At 32.1% G+C, this 12,448-nt stretch overlaps 1 protein-coding gene across 2 annotated transcripts in view; it reads left to right on the top strand.

The window, feature by feature from the left end:
* The window catches only part of pea (ATP-dependent RNA helicase pea), a 319,525-nt gene that overhangs the window by 120,648 nt on the left and 186,429 nt on the right, over positions 1-12,448 (top strand). For both annotated transcript variants that reach the window (XM_090402685.1, XM_090402684.1), the window contains exons 9-10: positions 1,838-1,948; positions 8,561-8,758. In XM_090402685.1, coding sequence (XP_090258811.1) covers positions 1,838-1,948; positions 8,561-8,758 — 309 coding nt within the window. The remainder of the gene's footprint in view (positions 1-1,837; positions 1,949-8,560; positions 8,759-12,448) is intronic.

Here is a 12,448-nt window from a genome sequence, read left to right as displayed (position 1 = left end):
TTTGCATTATGGGATATACTAAGGTAAGTGGTGAGAACTTATACCACCTTTACCATGAGTTCTGAAAGTACTGAAAATACTTCTGGCACAAACTTTGTTTGTTTACACTTGGATAAAGGATTAAACCAAATATATAATAGGTAGGAACATGGACAACTTAAACTGCATTCTCAGTGGAAAACCTATAAAATAAGTAAAACATTTTAGCTATTTAGATACAATTTTAGTCTATTTGACAAATTAAATATGGGAAATAGACAGTAGAATAAGCAAAGCTGGTGTGGTTGGAAGTCAGTTGAATAAATTTATATGGAATAAGAGAGAAAATATCTAAATCTGCTAAACTAACAGCATACAAGATGATGTTCATACCAATTTTAACTTATGGACCTTAGAATTGGGTTAGAAAACCCCTTAATGAAAGACTATAGACCACAGATATGAGAATTCTGAGAAAAAATAGGTATGTGAACAGAAGAGATCATAAAGGAACTTGATATTTTTAGCATTCACAAATATGTAAGCAGAGTTAATCTCAAGTGGTGATGTCACTTAAACAGAACTTGAAAGGTAAGGTTAGCAAAACAGGTATTTCATGCTCTGTGATGGCTGGTAAAAAACCCAGAAGACCAAAATCTGCATGGATTGATTCACTTAGGAGTGAATCAATCCATATATCTATTTAAAACTACAGCCACACTGCATATACTGTAAGGACATGGTTCATGTTGCTAAAATAGTTAATAGCTGAAATGTACTTGTTCTGTAGTTTCTCTATTCAAGATGCAGTTGACTTTCAGTGGTCCTATTTTCTTAGTTTGTCATTATTATAGCAGTTATTCAATTTAATTAAGGAATCCTGCAGACTTATAGTAGATTTACTTATTAAAATAAGAGTATAACATTTGCTGATGTAAAGAGCTGAATAATATATCAGCCACTTACTCCTCTCCCTAAACAATTTATTTAAAACTACAGTTCACATGTGAAAACTTGAACTCTGTTCACTAAAAATGATGTTATATTCATTTGTATTCTTCTCAGAACTGTTTGCTGTTTACTTATTTGAAATCCATTTTATACTTATACTGTATCGATGGTCAATCTGGAGACTCCCTGTCAAAAAAAAAAAAAAAAAAAAGTGATATCCAGTATTATAGTTGAAATGTTATTCACATTATTATTTAGTCTGCACAAATAGAGTGAGCAATATGAGTGCTTTGAGAGAGTAGCAAAATTCAGATTGTCAGCATTAGTAAAGTTTGATATTTTCAAAAATCAGCGTTTTCCTCCTTTACTCAGTGATATATTAACATCCGAAAGCCTTTTCCACAAAGTAAATAGAGACAGCAGCTGTTGCTGAATATTATTTATTTCTTAATCAAAATATATTAATTTCTCTTTACACAAATTCAAATTATTTTTTCCCTTATATTTATATATTTGTTAGCATTTTGTGATATAAGTAAAATTATGTGGTTTTTTTTTGTTTGTAGATGATAGCAGCAATTCTAGGTTATTATGTTGAAAAATTTACTGCAATTTGCAGTTCACGTTATAATAATATTAATAACATCCATAGTTTATATAGCTTCTGGAAAATATGAAGTTGATTCACACTTGCACTCTTATATACACACACGCAAAGAAATAAAAATAAATTAAAATTGAAATTAGGCAATCACTTGATCATGAAAGCTGGCATGTATGCAGCATTCTTTAGTACATTGATTACTGGCTTGTCCATCTCTTAATTTATGCTTAATAATGAATGGCTTTAATTTAGTTTTATTGATTAAAATGCTTAATTTTATTTTATTAAAAAATTTTTTTTTAGTTGCGAAGAGAAGGTCGCGTGACCAGTGTTAGCGATGTTGTCCAAAGGGGACAGAAAGTCAAAGTAAAAGTTTTGTCATTCACAGGACAAAAAACTAGTCTGTCCATGAAGGTAAAGAAATTAGATATGTACAACAGAAGTTTATAGCTTAATTGTAGTTACTGTACAGCAGCCATATTTTCTCTTTGTATTATTCTGTTTGTCTCATATTTTTAAAAAAAATGCATTCAATATAATTATATTAATAAATATAATTTATTAACAGAATACAAGAAATGAGTTATGCTGTCATCAATACAGCTTGATTGGATTAGCAGCCCCATCTTTTTTCTTTACCTTACTATACTAAAAATCCTACTCTGCTGTTTAGATCTCCCACACTTTTGTTTTTATATCAGATGCCTTCTGTAATGTTTCAAAGTATTCCTCTTCTTCCTTAGTACAGCATCTATGGGACCATAAGTATAAATTGAAGTCGCATTGTCCAATTTCCCATTCTGATATTTGCCTTCTTGATATTGCATGTCATTCAAGATTATTATCCTCATGTTTATTGTTGAATACCATAACTACTTCAACAATAAACATGAGGATAATAATTTTCAATTTTTGTATATTATAATTTATGGTCAAATAAACCTAATGTAATTCTCCTTATAATTGATTTTACTGATTCATTAATGCCTGAATACAACATGTATTGTGATGAATATGTAGATTTTTGATCAGTAAAATCAATTATAAGGAGAATTACATTAGGTTTATTTGACATTAAATTATAATATACAAAAATTGAAAACTGCCTAGTTTTGCCACAGATACTTGTGGCTTCTTCTGGGTTAAGAAGAAGAATGTAAAAAAAAAATACAATAAATGGCTAACATGAACTATAGCATTACTAAAATAAAGAACAAATGCAGAACATGTAGGAAGTATTGCAATATAAGTTGAAAAGAAACCACATGGAGCATAGGAACTGGCATAGGTTAGCATTGTTCAGTGATGTGTGCAAGATAATTTGCTGAAAAGTTAGCCTAACTGTGTTTTTTCCAAATATCATACAGGATCATTCCTTGGTTCCTAAGTCTTCTATGTAAGGCATCTCACACATATAACCCATTCAATGTTATCTGTGTGGGAGAAGTGAAAAGCTAGGCGCAAGCTATATTCTCTGTTGTTATTAAACTGTCTAATATTTTCTTTCTGTTTAATTTCCAAACTTCTAGATGTCTTCTCTATGTAAGAAAGGCTACAAAAACGTAATATTATAAACTCCAAGATGTTTGTAGAAAGAGTTGTGGTCTTTAGACAAATGCAATGAACTTCATATAATCAAAATGGGCTTGAAAGTTACTCTTATGTCACGAGATTTGAGGAGACTGACAATCTTGAGAGAAAGTCTACCAATATAAAGGATGGCAACAGAAGTTCTGTAGAGAATGTCAGGATTTGGTTGTGAAGCAGGAGTAGAGAATAGTATTTTTTATACCCATTGTTCACAAGTAGTTAGAGTTGAGACTAATTCTTCTTTTAGTTTTTCTTCACTTCTTGTGATAGAGATTTCCCTTGTTATGAGCATATGTATAATACCTATTTTTTGTGATTATATAATGTAATGAAGTGGAGTGTAGATAATGATTTATATGGAGTGGGCTTGAGGTATATACCAAGAGAGAAGCCTCCTTTCGAAACCACCTCTCTTAGATATATTAATTTCCTTTTTTGGAAATTAAGACATCTAAGAGAGGTAGGTTTCCTTAATTTTCAAGTTTTAAAGTGAATTTAATTTTAATGAAAGATGCTTTTTTTTTCATTAAAATCACCTATTCACCCATTCTTTCCAACATGTCCAAGCCATCTCACTCTGCAAGCTCTGATTCTATCAGATAGAAGTGGAGAATTATAGAATTCAAATAGTTGATATCTCCATTCACTTGCTGTGTTATCTTTTACAGGTCCAGAGACTTTTCAAAGGATTTTATTATCTTGTGCATCTTGGTGTGTTATTCTCCAGGTTTTTCCTCCATATAAATAATAGGTCTAATGATTGTCTTGTATATTTCTATTTTAACTCTCTTGACAGAATTTTGGAAGATAGTAAATGATATATCGAATGATAAGATCTATCTGAGGCATGTATTCTGGTGTATCTTGGAATATCAATATTCCAAGATATTTAAAGGAAGCAGCACTTTAAATTTCAGGCTATCGATGGTAAATTGATCATTTCCCCCTTGATTGTGATTTCTACATTCTTTTAAATATTCAGTTTTACCCTGGCTGATTTTAATCACAGTTTTTCAACAGAAGTTTTTTCTGAATGTTATTCTAATGTCTCCAGCATTTTCTCCATCTAGACATATGTCACCTGCATGTCGTAATATTATCTTTTACAGTTTCTTGAATACATTTTTTTAAAGATAAATTAAAAAGGATGAGTGAAAAGGGTATCTCCTTGTTTCAATCCTTTCTTAATATCAAGATTCAGATCTAATTCCATTATCCAGTACCATGCTTTGGCTATCAGTGGTACAAATTTTGATTAAACATATCTTATGAGGTATTTCCAGTTCATCAAATATTTCACAGAGGGGCCTTCTCTACAATGTATAAAGAAAATATGGACCTGCTGATTATATTTCCATTTTTTCCCCCCACTATCTTCCTTACTGTAAAATTCTGGTTCATCAACTGTAGATCTATTTCTTCGGAATCCTGCTTGATATTTATCTATATCAGATAAAATTTTGTAGCCTGCTGATAGGAGTGATATCCCTCTGGAATTTTAACATTCGTTTTGATTTCCCTTATATATATATATATATATATTGGAATGATTAGTGATTCTTTCCATTCTGAGTATATTACTCCTGCCCCCACATACTAAATTTACTAGTATGTGTAGTTAATTCACTTCTGCCATATTTGATGAGTTCACCTATTTTGTCATCAGCACCTGGTACTTTGTTGCCTTTGAGCTACTATACTTTCTTCTACTTTGACTAGTTAGGATTTAAATTTTTCTGGGTGAGAGATATGATAAGTATTCTCTTTGAAAGTCTCAGCAGTTTCATCATGGTTTTGGTTTAACTATTCTTTCCACCTGTTTGCTATTTCATCTCTAGCAGCATGTGTTATCCAGTACTGTTGTTGATTATTGTTGTTTTCACATGTAGACCTATTTTTTGGTTTCTAATTTCATAGAAAAATTTTCTAGGGCTATTTAATGTCAAGTATTTCTGGATTTCTTCAGTCTGTTCCTTTAGAAATTTTCCTTTCTGTTGTCTAGTTATTTTATTGGTTTTCTTGCTGCTCTCATTCAGCATGAAATGAGCAACATGAATAACATTTGGATTATTAAGCCAAATGCTTCTATCTTTTTTACTGCCAGTTAACATTCTTCAATAAATCATTTTTATAATGTATTTTACTTTGAATGCCAATTGATTTTCTGCTGCTACTTTTATGTTATTCTTGATATGATTCCAGATGTTTTCAATATTTTCATTCTCTTCTAGCTGCATATTTTTGTTTTAATTCACACTCATTTTCTTCTCTCTTCTGTTTTATCTAGTTTATTAATGTGGCATCTCAGATGTTTTGCATGTGCTGAAAAATATTTACCATTTATTTTAACCTTAAGAATAGCACCAATCAGAAAATAGTCACTATCATGATCAGCTCCTCCAAAACTCTGGATATTCTGAATGCAGTTCCTATGTCTTTTGCTGATTATATGGTCTGTTTGATTAAATGTATATTCATCTGGAGATTTCCATGTTTGTGCATATTCTTACTTATAAACATAGTGCTGCTTATTATTAAATTCATAGATGTGGCCAAATTAATAGATCATTCTCCATTAATGTTTGTCTCTTCTTGAAGGTTTTGGCTTCCAATAATTTTTTTATATATTTCTTCTTTACCAGTTTTTTTCATTGAAATCTCCTAATAGGATGGTTATATCCAATCATGGAATTTTTGCAAGGATTGTTTCCAGTTCTTCATATAATTCATCTTTTATTTCCTCCTCTGCAGCTTCTATGGGTGCATGTACAATAATAAAAGTTATCTGGAACCGTTTTGTTGTAGCTTCCTTATTCTTTCATTAAATGCTTTAAATTCAAATCAGAGATGACCATAGTTTTTTCCCTAATGATGAGATCCCTTCCAGATTCATGTTTATCAGAGTTGATTCCACCATAAATTAACAAAAGGTTTTCTTTCCTGTCCAAAGGAAACAACATATCTCTTGTATTGCCACTATTTCAATTTGATATTTGTTTAGTTCTTGTGTAAGTTCTTGAAATGCTCTGGCTCCGTACAAGCTTTTCATGTTTGATAATCTTATTCAGAAATTATTCCAAGGCTTGGGTTGATACCCATTTAAGTTTGCCAATGAAGATTACTTGGTACTGTACTTGTTTTGTGATCATTCAGTTTTTTACGAGATGGGAATTGTCAGCCCCATGCTCAACCCAAAACCTGGAGAACCAAGGCGACTCTCTTCACCTGACCACTCCTATGACTTGTCCAGCTTGAAAGGCCCCCATGTTGCCATGCTACTGCCATTATAGCCCACAGATCATAAGAATGTGCAAACCCCCTACCACCGTGATGACAAGATGAAGACACTATAGGGGAGGGAGAGTTGTATAAAAATAGTGAAACGAAAGTAACTGAAACATTAGAAAGGTGACAGTGTTCCAGAAGCTGTTTACAGAACTTTAAAATGGAGGAAAGAGTACTATAAATGAAATCAGTTTTCACATCACCTTTATTATCTGAAGATAAAGATATCTCTGCTCATTATTTATCCAGATGGTCTTATACTCTTAAATAAATCCAGTGCCTAAGCTCATTTAACTAAATTGAATAGCTGCTGTAACAAATTTGGCATGTGGTGGCTGGTTTGTCAAAGTGAAGCCATGGAAGTAGCTATAGAAAAGACATGCAGAAACAGCATCTATGGGAAAGTGATTTGGAGAGTCGCATGCACACACAAAGAGGGAGAAAGAGAATGAAGTCATCTCTCTTCCAGCTGTAATTAACCACTCAGAAGTAGGTAGGTTTTTTTGGTGTGGCACTTCAAATGTAAGAACAATATTCTAATGTTTGAGGCTAAAGAAGCTGTGGACATGTTGTTTGTTTTTTTTTGGACTAGATGTGAAAATCAACCAAAGAAGAGAGAAACTGACCTTGGTTGCCTGACAAGCAGAATATCAAAAGTGATGAAGAGTGAAGTGTGATAACTTTCTTACCAGACTTCACTCTTCATTCTCAAAGGGGATGAATTTTGGTTAGCACCAAATTCATCTCCCACCCTTGAGAATGGCCAAAAGACTAGTGTTTAAGGCATTGATTATAAATCTTGAATCTAAACAAGATTTTGTGAAGGAAAAAGAAAATCTATTGTACTGTCATCAGCAAGGATATGTTTAGGATTGGATGCTACTTAGAGAAGATCACTGATGTATAGTAGTGTCCATGGTGTTAATCTCATAGATATGTAGTTGATCTCCAGAATATATTCATATATTCTTCTTAAGACAGGTCTTAAGAATTATCAGTAATAACATTTTTTGAGAAAAATTATGTGATAGAATTTAGAGCCAGATGCCATTCACAATTCTAATAGCAATACCAAAAGAACTTTCATAGAAATAATTTTGCTTGAACAACTGCTTGATGAATTCATAGCTCACTTATCTATGTAATGTGTTATGTGTTGTATGCAATCCTATTTCACTGCCACTATTCATTGTTTATGAAAAAGACTAGGTGCACATGCACCAATTACTAGTTAGTAGTAGTCATAACATTAACACAAATGCATGGTAACTTGTGTTTTCTTGTTAGTAAATCAAAGTGTATGTTTGTTATTTGAATAAATCATATTTTATATTATATTATATTTAAAATAGTTAACATTTTTTTACATCATGGACAACACCAAAATAGAAGAAAACATCACTATCATGAAGAATGGAAACGATTTTTTTATTTATTTTTACTTTTTTTTTAAGACAAATTGTTCAGTTTAGTTTGTAACATTGTTGCAATACCAGAGAAAGGAAAACATAGGAATAAAAATTTAAAACAGTATATAGCAACTATGAAATTTATTATCCACAAAATAGAGATTTGCATGGAAGGCTAAACATAAAGAACTGGGGGAAAAAAATCTTCAGCTCAACAATAAATTTTTTCATAATCAATATTGCAATAAAAAGTGCTTATTTAAGGGATATTTAGCTTCTTAAACTTCTTAGCAGTCATTTTCATCATGTTTTTTAGGTCATGCATGTAAACAATAAAAAATTTTAAATGAAAATAAGTAAACCAATAATTGTTTTAAGTAAACAAAGTTGATTGTAGATGGATATTTATCAGAGAATTAGATCTTGTGTAAAAATTAGTGGACACCACTGTATAGAAGAAAGAGTATAAATGAAGCACATAGCTCTAGGGTATTCCAACATTAATGGAGAAATCAGATGAGATGAAGTCATCCACCATGTGAATTATGATGAAATTTTGTTGATACTGTGAAATGTTATGCTGTTGTATCTTTTTTTTTTTTAACTACTGTGCTTATTTTCTTTCACTTGTAATTGTTTCTATAATGGAAAGTTCTTATTAATACCTCAGTTTGTTTGCTCATCATTTCCAGTTGATTATGCATTATAATTACTATGAAAATGTAAATGCTTTTTTTAATAGGATGTTGACCAAGATACTGGAGAAGATCTTAATCCTGTTAAACCAGTGAATAAAACAAGAAAAATCCCCGAAGAAGCTTCTAGAAATCCAGATAGGCCATTAAGCCTTCCCTTTATTAATAAACCTGATGATGGGGATATAGATAACAGGAGGCATGTACAAAGGATTTCTTCACCAGAGAGATGGGAAATTAAACAAGTATGTAGATATGTTTTACTATACAGTGTGAAATTTTACAGTTTAAATACATGACAAATGTATCATATTCATTTATGAATAGGAGAAATATATACTTCATGTTGGAGGCTTAATAGATTTTTTACAGCACTCAGAAAGGATTAAAACAGTATTTAATACCTCATATATTCCGTCTCGGTCACTGAGACATCTTCAGTGATTACAAAAAAACTAATGTAACATAAACACAAATAACAAACAATACTAAGCCCAAGCACGTGGGTGACACTAAAGTCCTAACTGCCTCTTAAGCCTCTACACACGGAAATATATACAGAAATATTCATGTAACAAAAACTTAAGGAGATAGTCTATTGGATGAAAGTGAGCCAAGATAATCTTTTGTACCAAGTGGTAAATGTCAAATGGTTCATGAGCCTTATCTTCAGAAAGAAGTTTGCTTATTTGTTATTGCCAAAACAGATTTATTGGTCTTCCTCTAGGTCCATTAGTTGGCCTGTAGAAAGCAAGAGCACTAAACCTGAAGGTGGATGTCAATAGGTGTCCCAATAATCTCAGTTGACTCTTTTTGAATTGTTTCTATTAGGGATCTTTGCTGGCTTTCTTCAAGAATGTAATCTTGCCATGTATATCCTAATATTGTTTGAAGGCATGTTGTCCCAAAGCTATTGATATTAACTGCTTGTTGAGTAGTTTTTTATTTATTCATATGGGTTCCTCCATCATTCCTTAGGACTGGTTGAGCCCTCCTAATGAGGGATTAAATATGTATTTTTTGACTATAGATCCATGTGTGTTCACAGGTTGGTTTGGCTGTTCTGAGGGATGAAAAACCTGAGTCTCTGGGTGAAAAAATCTTCTATCTCCATATGGGACCGGCTAACTCACCTTTAGTCGAAAGAGATTCCCCATGTCATCATGGACAGGAATTGAACCAAGATCTTTCTGACCAAAGGACTTCATCTATACCAACTGAGCTATGGACACTCATTTAGTAGTGATGTTCCATGTCTGGGCACCATATGTAAATATGGCTTGACTGGTGGTTTTGTAAAGATGAATTTTGGTATTTGCTCTGTTTTTTGCCAAGCAGCAAATGTCAGATGGTTCACAAATGACAAATATATACACTTTTTGTTTAATTAATCAATCAAAAGAAAGGCTGGATCAAACATTAATGAATGTATAAATATAAAAGTGGCTCAGGTGACTTAAATTTTTAAAGCTTAATATAAAAAGGGTGATTGAAATAATCCAAGATTAAATGTGTAACTTTTGGTGACATGACAAAATCTTGAGAGTATAATTCTCTTTTGAAATATGATGTCAACAAGCCAAATCTGCACTTTTTAAGTTTAATCTACAGCATCCATATCCTCTGTCTGTAATGTCATATTGGTGCACCTGTTAGTTGCCCCGGATGTATTCAGCTTTCATCCCAATGGGCATTAACTCTTGTTAATTAAATTAATAGGGTTTATTGACCTTCAGCAACATACGATTAACACATACATATTAGAGAAAACCTTTAAGTCACTGATTAAAGCATAATTCAATTCACCATCTCAATCATTTTAGAATAACTAAACTTGTATGTGCTTTAAACATATGTAACATTAATTCTTACTATTCAATTCTGTCTTATTTAGCATAATACTTTATAACAACCTTTTAACAGACTATGCTTGTTTTATCACATGAAAACAACTGCTATGACAAGTTCCTGTGTAGACTGATATATTAATGCTGATTCTAGTAATGCTACTCATCTTAATTAATTGATTGCAGGATTGGTTGCATGCAGTTAAATTTTAGAGGCCTATATATCAGTATAAATATGCTACCCTAAATTTTCATCTCATAGTTACCACATTCTTGCACCACATCTCATTGCACACATAAAACAAACTGGATATTTATATGAACATGTAAATATTATAGAATAGATGAATAAAATGAAATTATAAGTATATAGATTTTCTGAAACTAGGTTTCATATTTTTGCTATTATGAAATTATTTAGCTTATTTCTCCAACTTCATTTGAGGCACAGCTTTAAATAGTTTGAGAGAAAGAGATCTTTCCTTCAGACAAGTTGAAACCAGCCATAGTGACCCTGAATTTCCCCATTGACATAATACCATATATCACTGTTTATTCTTTAACAGCTATTTCATCATCTGCACAAATTAATCAACATTGACACCTCCTTATCAGGGATGGGAAGAACTTCCCATTTCATAATGCAAAGTTTCATTTGCTGTTTACCTCATTTATTGCATGAAGATGGACATATTTGCTATTAATTTGTTGATGCTTTTTCCTCATAATGCTGTTTTGACTTTTTGGCTTTTTGCCTGTTTTCCTTTGAGAAGAGATTATTTTCAACAGTATTCGTTTACTTTGTATCACATAATTACTGATATGTATCATCCTTCTGAAATACAGTTCTAAAGCCATTTAAGGCCTTTCTTTATGGGAGTAGGGCCTGTTAATAAAAATCAGCGAAATAGTTAAACGATACTTATGAAATATATTAAATATAAAATAAAAAATGAATGTACCTTGTCCTAAATTTTGACAAATTTATATGTTAACATTTTGTTATTCTGCATCAGTTGGATAGAACTTCCATTAACTTTCCCAGTACTAAATTACAATGTCCTGTAGTCTTCAGAAAGTACATTAATGATTATTCATTTCAGAAGTACCTTTTAAGGGACAAATTTTATTCATCTTGATTATTTCTGGAGATCCCCAGTGAAGATGTGATATTTGTACAAGTTATAAGGTTTTTCACTCATTTACCATCCTCTGAAACAATTCATCTCATGAACAGTTCAAAAACTCCTTTGTACAACTTTCAGGAATAGCCTTTTGGGTGAAAAAAAAAGGGGTTGTCTTCAAACAGCACTTTTTGTTTTTTACCTGCCTTTGTTTGTATCCTTTCTAAGGTTTTTTTGCTACCCCTTCAAAGATGACAGACCACATCAAATCTCATTACTCAAATACTTATTCAATGTAACCACCATTCGTTTCTTTGTCTGTCAGCATAATTCACTCAATTGCACCACTCCACTGGGTTGTTTTACCACCTTTGCAGTGAATCCCCCAGAATTTCTGCTGCTACCCTCAGATTCCCTTTTCACTAACAAAATACATACTCATGGAAGAGTTTTCATCTGTGGATCTCATAGTTCAAAATTCTACACTTCAAACTGGCATCCCCAGTAAATATGCTCAACTTATGTCTTGATATTGATCTGGTATTTTCATTCACTCACTCATCCAGCTTAATTAAATCTTTCATCACCACTCCCTGTAATTCTCCCCAGCTTCATGTTATCTCAAAAAAAAAACTGAATATTTTACTCGAGCCCAACCAGAATGCACACAATTTATATACACGAATGTATATTTAGGCATAAGACCACCTTATCCTAAAATAATGGTAACAAAAGTTAATTTGGGTATGTTGCAGTCCCTAAAGGCCTTTATGGACAAATAGTATTATCATCATTGGAGCCTCCATAGCTCATTCAGTATAGATAAAGCCCTTTGTTCAGAAAGACCTGGGTTCGATTCTAGTCAGTGATGAGGAACCTTTATCTGGTCTCTTTCGACTAAAGGTGGGTTAACGGGTCTCATATGGAGGTGGAGGGCTTTCTCCTGGTAACTCGAGTTTTTCAT

This window comes from Typopeltis vanoorti, chromosome 13 (genome assembly GCF_054136105.1).
Source record: "Typopeltis vanoorti isolate ZY-2024b chromosome 13, IOZ_Tvanoo_1.0, whole genome shotgun sequence".
In the NCBI taxonomy this organism is placed as follows: domain Eukaryota; kingdom Metazoa; phylum Arthropoda; class Arachnida; order Uropygi; family Thelyphonidae; genus Typopeltis; species Typopeltis vanoorti.
This window is presented reverse-complemented; position numbering and strand designations above follow the sequence as displayed.